Below are 22,731 nucleotides of genomic sequence, written 5' to 3' on the forward strand. Positions count from 1 at the left end.
CACATAGTACGTTCATACAATATGCTCATCTGCCCCACGCCGGTCCATTTTCAGATGGCCAGTGTTGACCACTTAGGTTGTCTTCCTTTGATTTTTATGCATGCTTACTCTGAGTTGAAATGTCTCATTTGTGCTGCAAATCATAACATGAAAACAGAATGACACTGGGCATTTTGTCCTCTTGCATTACTTATAAAAGATCACAGCTCTGTAATATTTTATTAACACACACTAAATAACTTCAACTATGAGCAACACAGGAAAACATTGATTATTGCTTTCAGGGTGACTTTTATTTACTCACAAGTAAACAGTACGGAGAGGACAATGAATGTTACTTTGGATTGCCATTAATGTCATAGTTGTGCGCATTAATTACCTTCCAGCTCTGTTTTTAACACTAGCATCCATTTGACATTTGCATCCGTCTTTAGGAAAAGGAGGAAGCTTGAACAGGTTGGTAGGTAAGGAGCTTTGTTAGTGCAACTTTTACAGTAACTCAGTGATTGCAGTTTGGTTAAATAAGCTCTAAATAGTCTTACAGATCAGACAGAATATTGGACGCCAGGCTGCAGGTCAGCCCAGTGCCATCAGGCTCCACATTGATCTTCTTCACAACTCCATCTTCCACCAACATGGAATATCTGGAACACAGGATGAAGTACACATTGATTTATAGCTCTAAACTTCAAAATGTACCAGTAAAAGTCAGACACTGACTCAGACACACCCACTTTAAAGATTGATTGAATAAAAGATTAAGTTTGGAGCATGATCCTGAACGTAATTTAAGCACCTTGAAAATAAAAAATAAAATAAAATAAAAAAATACAATAATTAATTAAACTGATTTAGGATTTAAACTATGATAAAGGAGTGAAAATATGTCATAAACCTGAAATCAAATCAAGTCTTTCAGTGGTTTTCTCAGTATTATCATTACATACTCATTCATTACTACCTATGTAACACTCAATAGCAGTAAATTCAGATCTCAGACTATAAATTAAAGTCCAACAATTGCAATTTGTATTTATAAAAATGGGCAAAAGGACAATTACCTCTTGGATCGCTTGTTCCCAAGTACCTGCACAATCTGATCACTGTCAAGTAACAGGTCAACAGCCTAAGAAGCAGAAAGAAAAAGACAGATGAGTACATACAATCCCATTTAATAGAACTTAAATATACCAAACATTTTGTTTTACCTTTGTAAAAGCTCCAGTGGGATCAGCCAGCATTCGAACCTGCAGGAGAACGTAGCAGAAAGCCCAATATCCTTATTATCTGAATTATGTTTTGCATTTCATGTGTATTTAAGTATGTGGTGTCATCAACTTCTCTATTCTTAAGAAAGGCCACTTAGAAACTATGATGTAGTCCTAAACTGACTTAACAAGACACAAAGACAATGTCAGTGAGTTTACAGTAGAGTAAACCTGTGAAAGCTCATTATTGTCAAAGGGACCAAAAGGTTGCATGCAGTTAGTCACGATTTCTAAAATGCCTCTATTGGGCAAACAGCCCAGTGCACGATAATAATGTTCAGCAGATTGCTGGGATTACCTACTAGTTAAATCCACCACATATGGGTGCCAAATAGGACCCCCATTTATTTATTCATACAAGATGTCTGACTGAATTGTCCACAGCTCTTTAATATGTAAGATGTTTGATTAATGATATTAAAAGCCTCTGAATGATGACAATGTGGTCAGCTTTTATCTCACAATTTGGCTTGGTGCAGGTTGTTACAGAAGTTGCTCACGAGTCCATACCTTGCCATCTGTTCCATGCTCCTTTCCCCAGGCAGCCATGACAAATGCGTCATTGACAGAAATGCAAGCGACCTCCTGTACACCTTTACTCTTCAAGTCCTCAGCCTGCTGCACAAAACCTGGGAGGTGAGTCTGGAAGCAACAAGAGCAACGCAACTGTCAGCTGATGCAAAGATGGTTGTGCACAAAACAAAGCAAACAGAGATGACAGTGTGGACTCAACCTTGGAACAACCAGGGGTAAAAGCTCCAGGCACAGCAAAGAGGACTCCCTTCTTCCCCTTGAAGAGCTGATCCATAGCCACCTTATTTCCTGGCTCCCCCTCCTGGACCTCCACTGCAGGGAGTTGTTCACCAACCTGTTGGGGAATGAGAAGACAATATACAAAAAATTAAACCTAAATTACCACAAAGAAAAACACCATTTATTTGTCTGCCCGTGCAGGCAAATTGCATTGCTGGTGTCACTGGCAGGTAGAATCCGCTGATTCCTTAGGTCAGAGAGTGTACATACACAGTATCACTGTACAGAATAGGCTAGTGACGCAAATATTTCCTGAAGACGTTGCTTTATGCTTTGAACTTCTTAAATGCTGCTAACTCTGCATGTACATAACAGTACTTTTATTATGGATATCAGCAGAATAACAGCTTGAGAGAAGATTGTTTTATATACGTGCATTGTTGTTGAGCTCAGCTTTGTAGAAAACTTGCCAGCTTTTTTGTAAAAAGCTGAAGAATGTTGATAGTTGTTTTATTATATATACAGTCACACATATACTTTGATGAATGCCTAGGAAACATGTGCAAAACCTATTGGAAACATTGAATGAGCATTTTTTAATTCCACATTTACTCAACTTAATCACCACACGTATTATTAAAAAAAACCAGTCCCCAAATTAGGCCTCGCAGTAATGCTTAGATAAGAGCCTGGTGGTTTAGCAAATGATGTAGAGTTAATCTTCACAGGATTTCCTTTTGAATTACAATAGGCGGGCACTCCGCCAGGCGTCCACTGGAGGGCGACAGATCACCACATACAGATACAGGTCTCGTTAAAATGGCCGAATACCTGAGCTAAATTTAAGCCTGACATTGACGAACTAAGTGACACACTTTATTACACTAAGTGCTTCAAAGTATTTGCAATGAGCGCTCACAAATATACGTTACACTTCAACAATGTTATGCCCTTGAAGATATTTTAATAAAAAACAACTTGGCACGCAGGGCAGCAGCGGAGTGCGCACGCCTTCAGAGACCTAACTTACAGAATAAGGTTATGCTTGCACATTCATTTACTGACATTATACCACACAAAGAAACCAAGACAGGGCAACGCAAGTTTAATGGCCCCTAAACAGCTCATTAAAAAAGATCTTATAATTTCCCTAACAACTATGTGGCGTTGTAAAAGGCAGTGGGTCGGTCAGTGGACAGCTAGTGTTGCAGTCAATCATTGACAGGTGCTGAGGAAGTTGCTGTGAAGCACCGACCCGACGGTCACGGTTGTAACAAACAAACAAACAAACAAACAAACAAACCAAAACATTCTATCGTTCGTAGCTAACGGCTGTCATGGCGACGGGTTCAGACGGACAGTTAGCACGGTGAGCTAACTAAAAATAGAGAAAGGAGAAGGATGTGTAGAGCGTACTTTAATTCATTCTCGGTCAAAACTACATTGAACTACCTATGTGACGTTAGCACATACAGCTAACGCTACCTAAACGCAACTCTTACCTGAATGGGCATTTTGGCGATAGGAGAAGAGTGTAGCAGCCTCACGCACTGGACGACACGGCAGCTCCTGGTGAGAGTGGCTGTGATGGAAAGCATTGTGGCTCGCTATTGCAGCAACCAAGCTAGCGTTGAGTAATATTGTGTAAGTTAGCTCTGCAGGATCTGCGGTGTGCTGCGTCCCTGCCCTCAGACACACCTCGTCCCGAGTTAGCGGTACTGTCACTCTAACTTACTACACTGTTAACCTGCAGTGCTGTCCCACAGTGAGTTTGGCTGCCCGGGACTTAACCTAACTAGCTTCCAGACCTGGGCCTGCTAAATCTTTATTTACTGCGCCATCTGCTAGCAACAAGCCATATGTCTAATGTAGCGTGTTATATGTCTATTAAATACAGTATTTTTTATTTTATTTGAATAATATAAACACATTTTCAACTATAGTAAGGTTAGTGATAGTTAAACCCCTGAACCAATTCAATATCTTAGCTCACGCTCACTCATTGGTAACTAGTCATACACAGACATGACACTGTAATGTTGCCACAGAGAGTAAAGCTTCTCTGTGGCAACATGTGCTGTTTCAAAGCAGCTAAACATAATCTAAATCAGATGGTTTATAATGGTAGTATTGTCAGGTTAACTATCAACTACTACCATAATATGTATTGTTTAATTCTGAAGTATCCATTTCTCATGTGAAGACGGTGCAACATTTAGTGTTTTGCACAATATTTGAAGGAAGGAACTGTCCCTCATCATCATCATCATCATCATCATCAGTTGAGTGTCTAAATGTGCACTGCAAGGACAAACAGAAATCACAAAGTTGAACATTTCAACAGCTGTCTTCTTCACACTACCTCCATCTAACACACACACACACACACACAAATACACATACATAAATGTACACAGGGAGAGATGAGACCAATGATATGTGGTGGTGGTGTGTCCATTTATTACACAACACAAAGCACCTACAATAATCCACTCCCTGTTGCGTCAGACAGTGGAAGATCTCACTTTTTTCACAGTGATTTTTATGTGGACATGTTTAGACAAGGACATCAAACTGTTCTAATTAAAACAAAAAATAGCCTAGACACAGAAATTCACAGCCAATATCACACACAAAAATAAAGCAGTGTCAACAAACAACGGTAAATTGAGTAAAAAATAGAATTTAATCATTTAAATAGTCTTTCAAAATACAAACATTGATTTGAACTTCTAAATAATATAACGTTTAGTTGCTATTTTTCATTATAACTGGCAATGTTAAATGTACACTGTGGCTATACAAGGAAATGTGAGGTTTGGTAATTTATTGTATTGCTCATTTATATTAATGCGCACATATTTAATAAAACTACAAATGAGTGTATTATTCTAACAGTGACACTGCAAATGACCTTGCCTTCACCTTAACCCACCGTACCTAAAACATCTGTATGCTAATGAAAATCTACCTTTGTGTAAATGACCAAATTACTATGAAGAGTCTTTTAACAGCTCTAATTTGACCCAGGCATCTATATTTATTTGTTTGCTTCAGAATTCTGATTACTATTTGAGACATTAGGTAAGTAAACAAATCAGAGGCCAAAAAAAACCTTTTTAGATGACAGTAATTTGTAAGTTGTAACCTATGAATCACCAAACAGGTAAATCAGAGTCCCGAGACATCAGTCCCTGCTCCACAGTGATAGTTGTCGCCAACACAACACCTGCGTGTTACAAGTTGAACCATTTTCAATTTCATCTGCCATAAATGACCTCCAGCGTTTTCGTACTGCACCATTATTCCTGTGAAAGTATACCGACTGTAGGCTTGCCTCCGACTGTGAGACACAGTGGGGCATCTTATAAAGCATGATTAATGAGCCATATACACTTTAAAGTTATGAAAACAAAGGAAAAAATGATTTCAGGTGTTTGCGCAACTGCAAGACATTCAATAAACCCAATATTCAAATTGACAAATCAAAAGATCAACAATTACATTTGTCTCCACAGTTATTTGGCCATCTGGCTTACTCTGCCTTCTGAGGTAGCCCTCCGTAGCCTCACCATGCTGCTAAATCTATAGAGCCATGTAAATTGATCCCTAAAATGACAATCAGCTTCAGAAAACACACCACTGCTTACATAAAAAAACCAAAAACAATTAGTATTCATAACATCCTGAATGGAAAGCTTCATTTCAATACCAAATCCACAACAGTGTCACAATGTAAATAAAATACCCTTAGATCCTAGAAAGGAAAATGTATGAAAAAGCAAGTTTCAAGTCTTTACAAATTTTAGAACACTGTAAGCTGCACAAATAGAATTGTAATGGGGAATTTGTATCACATTTGCTGGCTTTATTATCTTCCACTATAAATTGCATGTTTCTATTTATTTAAATGGAACTGTACATGGCTAAAAGATTAATGGCCCTTTGACCACCAAATATTATATTTACTCATCTGATGTTGACATCGGATACTGTAGCCTTGCATTGCATGTGAAGCTTCCTACAATGATCATTTCTATTGTGAGAATACAAACCTGCTGAACAATGAGTAGGACTTTCAGGATGTTGTCAGACAAGGTTTCAACATCCAAAAGGAAGATGTTGCATATGTTGCATTTCTTGTTGTCCTGAGCCCATTACGGCCACTTACAAGTTCAAGTTCAACAGACGTACATACATAAAGGAGGGATCTCACATTAAAACAATCGAGACCTTCTATGCAACCTTCTTCACTACTGCAGAAAATGCAGCAAAATCGCATCGTACACCTAACAATCATATGGGTTAGTGTTAGACATTTTAGCCCACAAATCAAATAGGTCAGACCATTATTCCTGGACAGCACAGCTGCTGAAGTCAAAAAATAGTAATTGGATCTAGTGGAGAGGATAGTATAAAAAAGCAGATGAGGCATATGCATTTCTTTTCTAACCACAGTTGTTGCCACACTGGCTTTAATGTCAAAGACTTGTGTTCTTCCCTGATCTCAGTGTAGCTCATTGGTTTAGACTGCACACAAACGCACACGCTTGCTTGTATGGAAGCCAGTTTTTTGTGTGCCAATAGGATTTACAGACAACACTGAATATATTACCTTCCAAGTAGAGCATTTTATGAGCACACAATCTTAATATGCACTTCTCTTCGACTACAAATCCATTGCACAACCTTTGTATAAAGAATCCTGCACCTACTATGTACACCAGTGGTTCCCAACTCCATTATGTGACCCCAAAAGTGTCCGTGGTTCTCTCTCTTACCAGACATTTAAACCTACTCACCTGGACTCCCCGACCCAAACCAGTCTCTACTCGAAGCTAGAAGTTTATAAAATCAACACTTGGGGTCCTGAGAGTGAAGAACTACTGATATACATACACAACTAGATGTCTCACCATTTTTACCACATTTTAAATGTGACAGACAATAATCGAGTCATTATATTGCTTTTAACATATTGCAAGTAATTCCTATGAATTTGCCTATAACGGCACACTAAACTATAGTAAATACAAGCACTCCATGTGCATGTCAATCTGACCCTATACTGGACCCTCAAGCCTTTCACCAGATATGTTATTATGGCTTTCATGAGTAGATGTTGCATTATTTTTTAAAAAATGTTCAAAAGCCACATGATTGCAGTCTGTTCTAGGGTACCTAAATGTTGTTCTTCAGTGGTTATGCAACTGCAGCTCGATGCTGTGATGGAACACGCCATGAAAATAGTTGAAACTGAGAAGTTTTCTGGCATTCATGTTATATGTTTTCACTCTTGGATCTCGAAACCAGTTTGGCAGTTACATCTTACTGTAAATAACCAATTCCCACTTAGGAACATGAATACAAGGTTTTTCTTTTCTTTTCCTTTCTTTGAGTATCCCAGGGAAAAAGGACCATTTTCCTCATTATTATTTCTCTAATAAAATCTTTCATTTCTCACGAATCACTCATCCACTCTTCAAGACTAGGTCTCCGTTGGGTCTTTCTCTGCATCCTCTGCACTTCTGCTGCTGTCCGCTCTAGGGAGAGTCCATCATGGCTTCCAGCATCTCCAGGAATAGTTTGTGCATGGGTACACCACCCCGTGTCTTGATGCTGTAGAAGGTGGTGAGAGCACGACCAGCAGTCTGTCGGAGGAGAGGCAACGTTAAAAGTAGGCGTCCTGCCCGCTGGGGGTCGTCTGGGCGCCGCTGACATTCCAGCTCCAGCAGGGCCTGGTGGAGGAGGTCCCGCAGCTTCTGCACAGCCTCCATATCCTCGATGTAAACAGAGTCTGACAGAACAGCAGGAAGCACATGGTAAGGCACATTGTAGGGTGAATTTTTCACAGCTTTTGCCACATAAAGAAAGCTAGTGTTGCCCAGCAAATTACCACAAATACAAACTAATGGCAGCCTTTGTTTACAAAACAAACAGTGGACCTGTTGCCAAGCAGGATATGCTAGTGTTGATGCTACTGTTGACAGTAGTCTTAAGTGAATCTTTAATAGATATCTATATTAAGGTTATGACTAAACTTATATTAATATTAAAGATTTCTACTCTACACTGAATGTTTCTGCAATGACAGATCTGTCTAAAAAAGGCTCAAAGTCCATTACAAAGAATAATATTCTTTTTTATTTTGCAGTAGCATTCACTGCACCTAACACACAATATAATCTTCAGGTCTGCATATCTGTTCAACTACACAAGTGTTAAATACCTGAGTTAGTGAGTGCGATGGCTTTTAGCATGACAAATTCCTCCCGGTCCACATTTAGTGCACGAAAACGGCGAGCAAGTTGACTAATTGCTGCATTTAGCTCTGTCAGTCCAGCAACACGTGACATCTCCTCATCAAGGACAAAATCCTCTGCGAACACCACCTCATCCTCGCAGCCAAGCGAGCGGTACGCCACACCCAGCACCAGCACCTCCAGCCACACTGACTGCAGCACGGACATCTGGTCTGCTAGGGACAGTGACAGGAAGCCTGGAGGGCAATAAACAGACACAGAAACAGAGAGGGGAATTTAAATGCAGAGGAGGCAAACTGGCAAAAAAACTCACATTTTTGGTGTCAGCTGACACAGCAAGCAATGGTCCCATGTCTTTATAGTAGCAAAGTAATGGGCTACATACTGTAGGCAGCTGGCGACCCAACTCTAGTTTGTAATACACTCAAGCACAGTTCAGTTGACCTGTCAGCGTCTCCTCTTCTAACACAACCACACACACACTAGTAAATGAATTTAGTTGGTGTTGACTATATATTTTGTTCCACAGATTTTGTTTTACCTACTAATTTTGTTGTACCTATCAATTAGGCTGTTCAGCCATCAGAATCGGGTTGACACAGGCCATTTATAATAGTCAGTATTCCAGTTCTGTAAAAATAAACGTAGAAGTCATGGCCTGAGTCAGGACATGACACAGCGAGTTTCTTCCTGGTCAGTGAGATTGGATCACTACATCTCTTCCACTGCTGCCATTCAATCACTGGCTCTCCTCCCCTAATTTGATCCTCTCTGCATCTCTTACCAGGAATGTGTTTGGCCCAGCCAATGATGACGACCAGTTCACGGTCAGCAAGGTCACAAAGGGTGGTGAGCGTGCGCTGGGCTGTGTCGGGCTGCAGCGGGTCAGGCATGGCAAATAACTTTTCTGGCTCTGCCACTAGAAGGTGGGACACAATGATGTTGGAGGAACCTATGTCATAAAAACACACAAATCAATGGATTAATATAATACACAAATAAAAATTGCAGTGACACGCTGATACCAAAAATATCAACTCACTGTCACTGTCATCCAGTATGGTCATTATCAACTAAACAATCTGTAACTCTGTACTATATACTGTACTATATTCATGCAAGTTTCAATATCCTTATTTCAAATATAGGTTTTAAACCTGCCAACTGACTGACACATATTCTCACAAATGAGAGTTTTGGTTTTTAACTTGCTCAACTTCTCAGGCAGATTTATGAATCAAGAGCTCTAAGTTAGGTCATCTAAATTTGTGCAAATTAGCACAGCTGCAGTATTTCACTCTTGTATTGACTGAAAAAGTGAGAGTGCAGCTTTACAGTTTTAAACAGTGACATGTGGCACCCACAGTCTTTAAGTTCTGACATTTAGTGGTGGACATTTAATAATAAAAAACAGTGGCCTGTTATAGAACAAAAAACTAATGACAAGAATATTAATCCCACCTTTTTCACTCTCCTTTGTCAGTGGTAGAGGGGCACTCTGGTATGTGGCATTCTCTACTTCTGGACGCCTTTTGTACTTCTGTCTTCCACCTCTCACCCTGTCGAGACGAACTCCTACATTGTGAAAAATTAAATAATTTTTAGGTTTCCTTCTGGGAAAACACAGAATAAACATAAACCATATTTAAAATATTAGCACAGAGACCCTCCATATACATAAATAAAAAAGACAATGATGAAAGAAAGGCTACAGAGCTCCTGCACACCATGAACACTCACCCTCTTTCAGCATGCCTACTTTGAGGCACTTGGTGAACCGGCATGCCTGACAAGCCTTTCTGCGCCTCTTGGTGATCTCACACTCATTCGATGCTGGACAGCTGTATTCAATGTTACCTTTATGGAAGAACAAAAAATATCAATTTACTGCTCAGAAGGTGATTAAAAAAGAAAATGTGAATAATCATTTGATAAGGAAAATCACCTTCTTATATTTCTATTTCCTATTTTTTAAACCTTTCTGATCTTTTGAACATACTCAGGGTGGAAATTGCATAAACTAACGTACCTACACACAACGTTTCCCAACATACATACAGTACAGTAACTGCAGGGTGTCGGTGGTTTTTTGTTTAACAGACCAGTATAATAAACCAGATGGTGTGGTTGTAGCAACAGTGTACTGAAGCAAGTTAAAGAATAACACCATTAGTATATGATGTGGGTCCTTAGAGACTCCTCCTTTCTTCAGACTTTTTTACTATAGCTTAATAGTTTTAACTTGTTTAACTAACTGTGCTCTTGTGTTTTAAACTTAAATAAGAACTTTTAATGGAATACTAGAATAGTGTACAGCTGTAGTGAGAAAAATATAAATATTGCACTACTTCTCTGAAATATTATTTAGTGTTGGTGGTCAATAGAAGTCAGTGTGCTCCACATTTAACATGATCAAAGAACTCAGAGTGTAAAACCCATCAACTGGAACATTTCAGAAGGTGTCAGGGGAGGATATTAACTGCTGTTTTGCTATGCAAACAATTTAACCTCACCACAAAACACACCTTGGATGGTTCTCTTGAAGAACGCTTTGCAGGCCTCACAGGACGCCACGCCGTAGTGGTAACCCGAGGCTACATCCCCACATACTAAACACAGCCTCTTGGGCAGTGTGCTTAGGGCGTACTTGCAGCGCCCTGCTCCATTTCCTGTGGAGCCTTCCTCTGCCCCATCGCCACCCTCGTCTTTGAAGTGGCAACGTAGAGCTGGTGTGTAGAGTGGCGGGGAGTAACGCTTAGCCCCGTCTCCTCTAGTTCCTCCACCTCCACTTTGAGAGGAGTCTGAGGAAGCTCCGCCGGGGCTGGTTCGACCTCCCCCACCTCCCTCTGGACTGCTTGGTTCTGCCTTTATGTAGACATCGGACCGACGCTCCCTGGAAGACATGATGTCTACAGGGGGAAAAATAAACAAGGAAAGGTCAAAGTAAGTAAAGGCGTACAATCTTTCACCTCATATATCTGTCTTTTAAACTACCTTCACAGCACCTGGTAAAACACATGCCACAGGTGAGACTATGACATGTAAACATGCATCTAAGTACAGATGCCACAGGTATTTTCACAATCACAACCATTGCAGTTCTCTTGTAAACGTCTGATCTTTTACTAAAAAATACTAAAAGTGTCAGTAATAGATAGATAGATAGATAGATAGATAGATAGATAGATAGATAGATAGATAGATAGATAGATACTTTATTTATCCTGAGGGAAATTCAAGAAATTCAGTAAAATTCAGTCTCCAAACCTTTACAGTAACTATTATTGATCAATACTGTTTTCACCTATGCCTTTAGATCATCCATGTGGAATGGTTTGAGTGTAAACACAGGAATCAGGATGAAACAGGCAGACAAAGAAGAAAATGGATGCAGGTAAAATTTTCCTGTGCATTTAGACCAACTTCTAAGTTCTGTTAAAGTCTGACTAAACTATGCTAAATTACCCCCAGAGACTACTAACCAAGTAATTTTGTTTTCTGGAAGCATGGACTGTGTACAGCACCCAGATTTTGCATTATCAGCAGGCTAACATCACAAAAGGACTGCTTGTTCCCTTGTTCTTTAGCAGTACTTAGACCCTGTGTTGTTTGTGCTATTTTTTCCTCAGTTATGCTTTTTGAGCCATCAAAAATACCCTAGATCCACCAAACCAGAACCTTTGACGCTTAAATTAAAACTATACAGTCCTCCAACCATCTCCACAGTGTGACGTCTTTGTCTGTGACATTTCTATACATTAAAAATAGCCAAGGTGACTGGATGAAGGTCACTATGCTCATGTACAGTGACCGCTCTTCCCTATTCAGACACATAACTTATGTTGAGTATGGCAGTAAGAGCACTGCAGCAACCCGCCTGCCAGAGGCTGTCTGTACTTCTCAATTTCATTACAGGAACAAGCATGGCAAACACTTCATGCTTGCCATGAAATGAAATGTATGTTTATGAATCCATATACAAGCACATAGAAGTCTCATGAGTCCAAAATTCTAATTAATATATATTGTACTCATGAAAATCAGTAGCACAATTTCAGCACTGCAGGGAACATAATCACTGACTTTTATCATTAAATCCATTAGTTAACCATGACAATCTCCTCCTCCAATTCAATAAGAGTGACAACAACAAACATTCCTCAAAATCATGAAAATACTTAACACACACATCGACTCTTGTACACTAGAGATTCCTCAGTAAGCGGGCGGATCTGAGGTCAACATTACCACAAATGGGAAAATCTACAGTTGAATACAGAAAGGCTTTTATTAAATTGAATTGATTCAAAATGCTGCCCAGACAGACTGTGGGAGAAATAAAACTCCTTATGGCAAAAAAACATTCAGACAATTAAAAGAAGATTTAATTTCTTAAGTGAGTCTACAGTTATGACCTTCCACAACCAACTTCTATTAACTTTATTCTAATGCCACATGCCAGGGCTCTTAATGTCAATCATACATTACAACCTTAATAAATAAGATAATTAGCCTAAAAGCAGTCTGATCTCTTTGACACATACCGGTGTGTAATGTAGTAATATCACATAGGCAACTGTTTTTTTTTGCATTCAAGTAACTTAACAAACAAGTGGGTGAATATTTGTGTGAGCAAACTGACCACTACTCTGCCACGGCCCAAACTATGGTAATAATACATTCAGAATGCAGGTCTACCACTCCTGTAATTAATCTGGAGGCCCAGTCAGTACACTGTTTTATTATACAGTCTGAAATGGACTTCTTGGAGGATGCCAGAAATGTAGATGCCACTGTTGTTAAATTAACTTTATCCACAGCACCTCAGGGATCGGAAACACGGGTGACAAGGGAATAACAGGGCTGGCCGAGGAAAGAGTTGTATTGTGTCTGTCTCTGGGCCTCTTCAGTGGATATATATTAATGCTGAGCCTTACTTGACCGATTGTCCTCTTGTTCCAACTTAATAGATCACTGTGTGACGATGATGAGATCTCTGCAGCCTAAATAACCTCAATCCAGTTAAGACCTGAAAGTGATTATCTCATGTATATATACTGTCATTCCACTGCAATTAGCAACCATTTTTTTCCTCATTTATCAGTTGGGCTGATAATCTAGTTGCAACCAGTGTATTTACAAAGTGTTGCAATATTTAAAATGGATTGCTTGTGGTCGGTTCAATGCTTCATTCCCTTGCCCTGCCCACAGTGACAACATTACATACAGTTGTTTGTACTGTACACACTGGTATGGGTTACTGACCTAAAGAATTGAGGATTAGATAATTTATTAATTAATAATTCTGTTGTATTTGCAAAGTTCACCACAGCTAAATTACGGTAAACACTGGCATGTCTCTACACATGTTAACTATCAGCCTGACTACAAAAATATCAGGCAACAATCTGTGTTTATGGCATATGATCAGTAAGAGCTCAGTCCTGACCTGTGTGCATGCTGTTAGTCTATGTCAATCCGCAGGACTATGATTATATGTTACGTATTACTCATTTATAGACATCTATAAAGAACAGGCCTCTACTTTACATGCAGATGAACTTCACAACAGAGGGCATTTATTGGACATGACACTTGGAAAAATATGATTTTACATAAACATTCTACTAATAAGACGCCGTCTGTTAAATACTTTAGACTCCAGCCTTCAGTCAGTGCATGAGCATGAAAAAGTGGTTTGAAGATGATATTCAATATCAGGCATCTAAACTGAGTTGGCTTACATTGCATTGATAAAGAGTAATTACTTGGATGTCAACTTGCAAACACAATCTCACAGAGTGTACATGCTTTACATATACACAATACACTATGTAATACAGGTAGGTGTGTTTGCAGATAAAGACTTTTTACCTGACATCCTGTGTTCAAGACACTGAGTGAGGAACTTATTACTTGCTCCACATATCACTGATTGCAAACCAAGTATTCCTTTATCATATTTATTGCTACAGCAGATAATCCACTCCTATAGTAGCTGGCAGTCTACACTTTCTTTGGAGTTTGCCCCCTCTGAACTTGATTGTAGCACTGTTTGGCAAGCAGCAAGGGGGGTCACAGCAAACCTCGCCTGTTTAAAGTTTAGCTTACTTCCACTGAGTTTACAGGCTCAGTGAATGGATCAGCCAATGACACCAGGACGAGTACATGAGCCCTGATAATCAACAAGGTTGTGCTCAGAGTTTAAGCAGACCAACAAGTATCCATCTACCATGTGCACCGCTGCCCAGTTCAACATCTGCTTTGGCAAATGGGGAACATCAGTTTCAGTAAAGAAAATGTTTTTACAAAAGCCAGCGACAATAGCGATATGATTACTATTAGTTTGGTTAAAGCGGATTAAACTGTGCGTATACCCAGCCAAACAGGGCTAGCGTGCTTTGTTATCTATTCAACTGGCCATATAGAAACGTGTCGTGTGTACTATACACTAATGTACCCGCATGTTTTGAGTAGCGTTAGCATTAGCCTCAACAACAGCGGACACACTATATAACTGTAGGTTAGCTACCCTTAGCTACCTAAGCTAGCAGCGGCTAGCGTTAATCTGGACTGACCAGCTCTCTCTCCTCCTGGGGCCGAGGTTTATTTTTATCACTCTAACCCGGACTAGTCTGCATCTTACCTGATAACGGTGACTGGTACAGCACTTAAGTCTCTGCACGGTGTGATATCATGGCACAGGTTTGACAGAAAATGGGTTTCCAAACTGGCAGCGGCTGCTAGCTCGTGTTGGTTGTGTGTTGAGATGGGCCGGGCTACAATCGGCTTTCTCTAACAGCTGGTAGATGATTATGAGATGGATATACTGTAACACATTGGTTCACTCTTGATTCAGTTTTCATCATTATTTCACTGCTGAATGTTAGTAGACATTTGTATTATTTACATATGCTTGAGTGTCCTATACTAACTTTACAAGACACTGTTATTTAGAGTAATTTATGATATAATTTGTTTACTTTATGCCCTTTTTTTTGTTCTCATATGATGGAGGAACAGCACAAGAGGTGACATTGGAGAAATGTCCCCAGTCCTAATTTAAAACTTGATATAGGTCTATAATAAGCTGACTGGCAAGGTCAGAAATGAATTTACTATCCGTGTATTAGTCATGAATTAAGAGTATTGACACATTTTACCTGACAGAATAAAAAAAAAAGATTCTTAATGATGAATGGCAAAGTTAAACTGACATTTAACTGGTGATTTCTATTTATTAATTTTTTGTGTGTGTGTGTGTAAATTAGGACATTTTATGCACATTGTGTTTGGAAAACATTTTGATTCTGCTCAACATATATTGTCGCAGAATGCTTTTATTTTTTTTTCCCAGGCTGCATACGGCATCCCAAACACAGAGAACTTAAAACTTGTGGCATCACTGGGCCCCCCTGACTGATACCTTGGTTGTTCCTGTCTCCTCACACAAACATTATACAACTTAAGCAGAGAGCAATGATCTCTCCTCTCCATGTACTACTTGTCTCTCATTTAGCCCTTTTAGGTTTGCAGGGCAATCATCGCCCACCCTTTCAACATGCCCTATAATTTGCACTGAAAATCAGAAGCCAACACTTCCAAAATCATTGTCTATTATTTTTTGCTGCGTTTCTCCATCCACATCTCTCTGTTGCCTATGAGTATTTTCACAAGAAGACGTTAATATTGCCAAATAACAGTCCATGACAGCCTTACAAGAGTGAACTATGAGGTGGGGGAGGAACTTGGCTACAGAAATAGCAGACATAATCCTGGTGGAAGCATATCATAACATTTCATCAGTATAAAAAGCGATGTGAAAACAGATTACCTGTTTGCTGAGCTGGAGTTTGAAGCCTATATATATTTGTGACTCCCAGTGGTAGCTCAATGAAGTGCTATTGCTTTTGGTTGAAGTCTGCAGTTCTCAGGACACCTGCAAAATAAGCAAAGGGTTTTGAGTGCCATCACAGATTATTACAGCCATTTCACGTTTCATGTAGTTTTAATGGTAACAACTCTACAAGTTGTTGAGCCTCATAATAACCATCTCAGAACAAACTGTACATATTAGATTATGAAAAGGCTTTTAACAATAATAACAGTGTCAGTCTTCACATGTACCAGATATACTGTATAATGGCAATAGTTCTGTATGCTCTGCGGTAAGTCAAATCATAACAGTGACTTTTCCTTCCTAAAATACATATTCCACTGTATCTATCCAGATTTCTGAACGCTGCACGAGTACCCTCCCCCTTACACTGCGTGACACACTCCAAAGGTCACAGTCACAGGAATGCTTGAAGGACAGACAGAGTAATGCCAACACCTTGTCTCTCGCTCACACAAAGTCATAAGCTGAAGTTTGGTGATAACTCTCTGTAAATAATTAAAGAGACCAGTTTTAATAAACATTAAGAAATAAAGCATTGTACCAGACATCATTTGAGTTTAAGTGTAAATGTAACTCTGGCTTTGGACAAATAGTAGACAACATTAAATGCCAAATTGCAGCAAGCAACATTAAACTTGGGCAACGAGTTGTAATAGGTGGAAACAAACTATGCTTCTTTACTCCCATTCTTTGTGGCAGAACTTTATTTTCTTAAGTAACATTTCAAGAAAGATGATTCAATTAAATTACAAGATTTAGATTTTAATCATAGCAGACAATCAGGCAAACTAGTAATTGGCATGAACTCAAACAATTACTTTTGTTAAATGTTATTAGTGAAGACACCTCTTCCCCATGAATTAAAAGTCAAATGTCACAGCACATAAACTAGTCCTTCCTTTGTCTTGACTGGTGTCTTATCATAGTTCAGTCAAGGGGACATCGGCGGTCTTTGTCACAGATAATGCATCACACTGACTGTACATGAAAACTCAGTTTGAGGGTTTTAAACGCGGCGCACTGTGGAGACGGAGTGAACAGCACCCAGGGGTGACCTTGCCTACTGATCTCGGACCGGTGAAAGGTTAATTGCCATAGTGGATTATGCCTTAAGATCAGTGACCTCAATCCTGGTCCAGCAGGCTCGGTATCTTGCACAGTTCAGTGTGTTAAGACAGAAAAAAAACAGAATAAGTGACGGGGGTTGAGACACATATATGTAGAATAAAGCCGAAGTGTGTACAGTTGAAGAAGTGCGGACTGTTATTTGCTCATGCAGGGCTCGCCTTTTAAGTGAGGACGACATGCTGTGAGCCATACGAGGACATCTATCTGCTGCATCGTACTCAACCATGGCCCTGCATTCTTAATTTACCCAATGAGTGACCATGCATCCCAGTTATTATGACATTTTGTCAGGGTGTTTATCGGCGATTAGAGCACAAGCCATTACATAGAGTGTTATACCATTTATTTACGTGTGAATTAGTCCGGGGGTAGTTTATGAGTGGGGTGTAACCTGGACAGGAAGCTTGTACTGCAAATTATTACACAATGTATTAAATATTTATTCAGCAGCTCGTGCCCCCTACCCCCAATAACGTGGCCACGCGAACTTAGCTCTGCCAGGCGAATCGTGCATGCACATCAGGCTTCCGTTAAGCAGCTGACATCTCCGCAAACATTCATAATGAGATAAAAAGATTAATAATAGCCTAGACCCACTATGAGCTGTGTGTCTGCAGTGTAGCAGTGTAGGGTAAAGGACAGTTACTTACTGGGAGATGTAAAAACATCGCAGGGTTGTTGTTTTTTTTTTGTTTTTTTAATCTGAAGTCAGTCAAGTCTTTGCGGCTGCCAAGTCCACTGTCGGTTTAACCGGTGTAACGGCGCTGTACAAGCCTCGCAGGGTCTCTCACATCGCATCACTACGTTACCGTACGATGAGGCGATAACAACAACCGGCGACTCACTGTCTCATCGGCCTCTTCGGTTCCGTACGCTGGTGTTATAAATTCTCGTCTTCGGCTGCCACAACCGTTGTAGTTAGAAAGTCAGCGTCAAGACTTTGAAGGAGAAACACTGAATATCCGGTAAAAAACAAAAAGTTCACAATAAAAGTTGTCGACGCACAGAATATTTTAACTTTCCTCGAGCTAGACGACAACCCAAAGCGAACCGGGGGTCTAACATGAGAGAGCAATTCTTTATTATCTACATAAGCAACATACTACCCAGAACCATTAAATATTTAATACTACTAAAATAAACACAAACCACGGTTTTATTTTTTGCAACCTCAAACTGAGCGACTTCCGGTTTCCGCCTAGCTCTCTCTCGCTAGCTTGACGTGGCTTAGTGACGTCGTCCCCTATGCTCCTGTCTCCTCCCTCTGCCCAATTTGCGTCCGCTGTGTCTCCGTTACGTCCGCACGCACCTTTCACCAGCGTCATCAGCAGCATTGTAATAAGGGCCTGCAACTCGTGAAAAAATATGACCCAGTCTCCGATAATCCCAATGTAGTCCAGGTATTATTTCACTGGAACAGTCTTGGGTTTCCAGATCAGCTGTCTACGAATCAGTGATGCCACTTGACCAAATCTGGAGATATTCAGCAGCTCAACTCCCCACATTTAACAGAACAATCATAAAATGACCGTCGGAGGAACTTAAATACTAGTTTAAATGTACGTTTCAATTGTCCTTATTGTGCATTTTGTCCTAATTTAGTTGTTTTGTTGTGGTATTTTTAAGTTAACATTCCACACATTTCAATATTATGAGGGATATTTTTATTCCACTTATGTCACAAGCTCCAGGGGACTGCTGCAGAAAGAGCTGCATGTCTCTTACAGCTCACCTCTATGGAAAATGTAGTCATGCCTTCGGTCTTGTGACACTGACCCGGCTCAATCCACCACTACACTACTTGGGCATGAGCCAAGGAAGAAGAGATCAGGAGACCAATGGGATTAGAAAGGGAACTAATCAAGCGGTAGACGTTTGAATGTATAGTACAGTATAGTATAACCGCAGTGCAGTTTGCCCAAAGAGTCACCAATGAAACATCATAAAACATGTCTCGGATATCTCGCTGTGCGCGCTCTGCGTAATGTAACGGATAACAACCATACAATGACTTTTCTGTTTAACTTTGTCGCCTGCTGCGTCTCGAAATAGGTTGCCCCTGCGCTCTCCAACATGCCTGCTAACAGCTGGCACAGAGAGGAGAGAAGTTGCCACAGAGGAGCTGACAACCTTGTTCACTAATTTCACAAGAAAGAAAGGATCAGAAGCAGGACGTTGGATACAGAGACAATGGAGTAGCACCGTGGTGTACTTTAGTTAAGTGACTGTTTCCCCGGAGACTCCGGCATTATCTGGCTAATTACAGACCAATAAACGTTAGTCTAGTCTGTTTAAACCAATGAGCCACATTCCCCTAGCTGTGTCACAAGTGCAGGACGGCAGTGTGTGTGTGTGTGTGTGTGTGTGTGTGTGTGTGTGTGTGTGTGTGTTGATGTGGTCACATGCATGCAGCGGGCTCGGGGCTCGGGACAGGGTTTTCGTGGTGCGCGCATGAGAGGAAAAACTGACGGCAGTGTCATTGCGACCTTGAAGCAAGGTCATTGAGTCTCTGCTGCAGACACTGCAATTCTGCGGGGCTGCATCATACTGGTGCAGAGTCTGCATTATCATCCTGTTAGAGACCAAACCGGTCATGCTATATTCATTGGATTCACTCAAAGCCCGGAACATTGGATTTGTCAGAAGGTTTTGAGATTTACTGCATTATAATATTATAAGCAGCTGTCTTACAGGAGGCAGTGTGACAGTTGCTGTGGTGTAATAGCTGTGTAGTTGAGGAGTAAATACAGACTGGGAATGGCAGCTGGGGTCCCCAGGGTGCTCCTTACAGCAGGTCATGACCCCACACAGGTGTCAGCTGATAGGCTACATGATTACCAAGAAACCATTGTGGCTCTGTGGGCACACAAATAGCAACCAGGCACTGCATCAATGAGTCATAGATAACACAACTGATGGAGAACAGCCTCCACCTATATTGTACTAGTACACCTATACTAACGCCTTAATGCGTCATCCTTATTAGTAGCCTGTAGTAGACTGAGTACAGAGTGGGTTTAAGGAGTTCACATGGTAGTCTTCAGTGTCAGTTGGTCCTGGACCACAGCTGAACAAACAGAAGACATTTTTATTATTATTGAGATTATTTCTAAGAAAGGTTAATATCTGTGTTGCTCCATTCACACACGCTTGTATTACATACTGCATTTACATTAACATTAAACAGAAAATTCACCCTAAAACAGGATTTATATTCTGCTATATTATATATATTATGTGGACTGTGTTTTGTTAAATTGGAGATCAGATCATCTTTACTTGACATTGTCATCAGTTAAGCTTAAGGGAGTCTCAGGCCATGAAATGACTAATTCTGAGGTTTAGTTTAAAATGTCTCATCCCAGTGAGTGTACAGCTCAACCATTTGTGAATGAGAAAATGTCCCCATTATGGAGCTGCTCCAGGATTTGTCTCTAAGTGACACGTCTGTGTCTGTATTCAGCTGAAATAACATAATTGGTATCTAATTTAGGGTGGAGCTTCCCTTTAACGCCAGGTGAGGCGTGTAGCCTACATCAGCACTATAAACACTGGCCATTATTTGCCCCCTAGTGACAGCACAGGGGAACTGCAGCAGCTGTACTGATGACGTTATAGCAGCTGAGTGTGTGTCCTCCAGTAAAAGGTCACCCACTGCCACAGCACATCATCACTGCCTGCTGACTTCCCGATCGCAATGCTACAAGGCTGCCTTTTCCTTTTTACATGTCCTGCAGGAAAGTGTCAGATTTCCAAAGGGTAGATGAACACTCACCTGCTTTCTGCTCCTTTAAAACGTTTTGCTTACTCACCATGAAAACATGAAAGTAGGGCGACAACAGACAAATTGCTGTTTCTCTTATTTTAGATCATTCAAATGGTCACTAGCAAGCAAATGTAAGTCAATTTCAGTCAGAGACCTTGGATGTATGGAAGTATGTAGGTTAGTCTTGGACTGTCATATGGAGGGAAATGTGTCATTGTATGCCATCTGCTGGCTGTGTTTAAACAGAAAGCAACCTGCATTCATAGACTTATATTTACTATATTATATACACTAATATATAAATCAGTAACAGCTTTAACTTTTATGTTTCAGATATTTTTTGACATTAAGGCACAGCAGCTTTTCTTTAAAAAAAAAAAAAAAAATACAGACAACAAAAGAACGGCAGCCGCAGTTTGTCCTTGGTGCCATATTCAGATTGAAACACCAAGGTAGAGTTTCCAGCGGAGTATCACTTACATGGATCAACTGAGGAGCGGCAGCACATGCTAAAAGGGCAATATTGATAACTTGAAGGGCATTTATTAGGTAGCTCCACAAGACAGTGCTGTATATATGATACAAGTGCGAATCCTGCAGCACCTGCCTCCGCCAACTTGAACTGGTCTGTATTGAGCATTAGGCCACATGAATGTTTACACCCTTGCCATAAAATTATAAGACTCTTGGTTCACATAATAAGGCCTGTCTGAGAAATGAGAGAATCATTACCTGGAATAAATTTTAAACACTGACTTGTATTTGTTTCTCTTGGTAGTGTTGTTTTTAGCCATGCTAGCAGCATTAAGTAAGAAAAGGAAGTAAAGCTTTATTTGTAAAGCACTTTTTAAAATACATAGTTACAAAAAAATATAAAGATACACATACACATGTATATATAAATATAGATATTTACATACACATACATACACATACATAAAAACATATAAATACTAAGATATGGATGAATAAACAGACACAAAAAAAATAATTAAATAAACACGGGAAAGGAGTTGATGATAATAATAAGTCCAGCCTATAGATGTGGGATTTAAGGAGCCGCTTAAAACAGCGCAAAGATTCAGAAAATCTGAGCGATTGGGGAAGATGATTCCAGAGGGTCACCTTTAGTTTTGCAGTTGGAGCGGGGAATCGATAAAAGACCAAGATTTGAGGAGCGGAGTGGACCACTTTGGTCCAGACTGGAATATTTCAACAAACATTTTATTGATTGCTGGGTAGTTTTGTACAGATTTTCACGGCACCCAGAGGATGAATTTCTTTGAGGTCGGTTATCCTCAGACTTTTCCTGTAGTGCAGCTGTTCTCAACCTTTTTTGGTGACAAAGAGTCGTTCTCATGCATTCTCTCACTGGGCTAACTTCTAGTTAAATAATGGTTAATCTAAATCTTCCCCATTTTCTGGGGACCCCCTCAAGGACCCTCAGACACCAAGTTGAGAGCCACTGCTCTAGCTCCATGATCAGGTCAAAATGTATATCTGTCAGTATCTTGATTTGTGACTTAATTCTTGCAGTTGAACATCATAGTTGAGCATGAACATGCTAAATATCAGGTTCATGCCATTGTGAGCATTGTAGGTGTGAGGTTGTTAGCATGGTGACATTAGCATTTACCTCATAGCATCACTGTG

General features: G+C 40.1%; 2 protein-coding genes across 5 annotated transcripts; both read right to left on the reverse strand.

The window, feature by feature from the left end:
- Positions 1-271: 271 nt before the first annotated feature.
- prdx5 (peroxiredoxin 5) lies at positions 272-3,821 on the reverse strand. Its single transcript, XM_051400025.1, has 6 exons — positions 3,524-3,821; positions 2,002-2,136; positions 1,779-1,910; positions 1,209-1,247; positions 1,062-1,126; positions 272-644 (listed from the first exon to the last, which is right to left on the reverse strand). Exons 1-6 carry the CDS (start codon positions 3,617-3,619, stop codon positions 539-541), a joined length of 573 nt encoding a protein of 190 aa, XP_051255985.1. The 5' UTR covers positions 3,620-3,821; the 3' UTR covers positions 272-538.
- Positions 3,822-4,459: 638 nt separating this feature from the next.
- Positions 4,460-18,238, reverse strand: esrra (estrogen-related receptor alpha). Of its 4 annotated transcripts, none has more exons than XM_051400013.1 (8): positions 17,963-18,238; positions 16,119-16,223; positions 10,810-11,193; positions 10,025-10,141; positions 9,746-9,859; positions 9,069-9,236; positions 8,251-8,520; positions 4,460-7,818 (listed from the first exon to the last, which is right to left on the reverse strand). In XM_051400013.1, the coding sequence occupies exons 3-8, from the start codon at positions 11,186-11,188 to the stop codon at positions 7,565-7,567; spliced, it is 1,302 nt and encodes a 433-aa protein (XP_051255973.1). In that variant the 5' UTR covers positions 11,189-11,193; positions 16,119-16,223; positions 17,963-18,238; the 3' UTR covers positions 4,460-7,564. The 4 variants fall into 4 exon arrangements, with proteins under 4 accessions (XP_051255973.1, XP_051255971.1, XP_051255972.1 ...); XM_051400011.1 differs by having other exon boundaries at positions 10,798-11,193; XM_051400012.1 differs by lacking the exons at positions 16,119-16,223; positions 17,963-18,238 and adding an exon at positions 14,931-15,211 and having other exon boundaries at positions 10,798-11,193.
- Positions 18,239-22,731: the final 4,493 nt, after the last annotated feature.

The sequence above is a fragment of the Dicentrarchus labrax genome, unplaced genomic scaffold, assembly GCF_905237075.1.
Source record: "Dicentrarchus labrax unplaced genomic scaffold, dlabrax2021, whole genome shotgun sequence".
Classification (NCBI taxonomy): Eukaryota; Metazoa; Chordata; class Actinopteri; family Moronidae; genus Dicentrarchus; species Dicentrarchus labrax.

Coding starts and splice junctions, on each gene's coding strand:
- esrra (XM_051400011.1), bottom strand. CDS start 11,188: ATGTCTTCCAGGGAGCGTCGGTCCGATGTCTACATAAAGGCAGAACCA. Junction 9,860..10,024: donor AGTAGGCATGCTGAAAGAGG/GTGAGTGTTCAT, acceptor TTCACAATGTAG/GAGTTCGTCTCGACAGGGTG. Junction 8,521..9,068: donor CTGGGCCAAACACATTCCTG/GTAAGAGATGCA, acceptor ATTGCCCTCCAG/GCTTCCTGTCACTGTCCCTA.
- prdx5 (XM_051400025.1), bottom strand. CDS start 3,619: ATGCTTTCCATCACAGCCACTCTCACCAGGAGCTGCCGTGTCGTCCAG. Junction 1,248..1,778: donor AGCATGGAACAGATGGCAAG/GTATGGACTCGT, acceptor GTTCTCCTGCAG/GTTCGAATGCTGGCTGATCC. Junction 645..1,061: donor GGGAACAAGCGATCCAAGAG/GTAATTGTCCTT, acceptor CCTGTGTTCCAG/ATATTCCATGTTGGTGGAAG.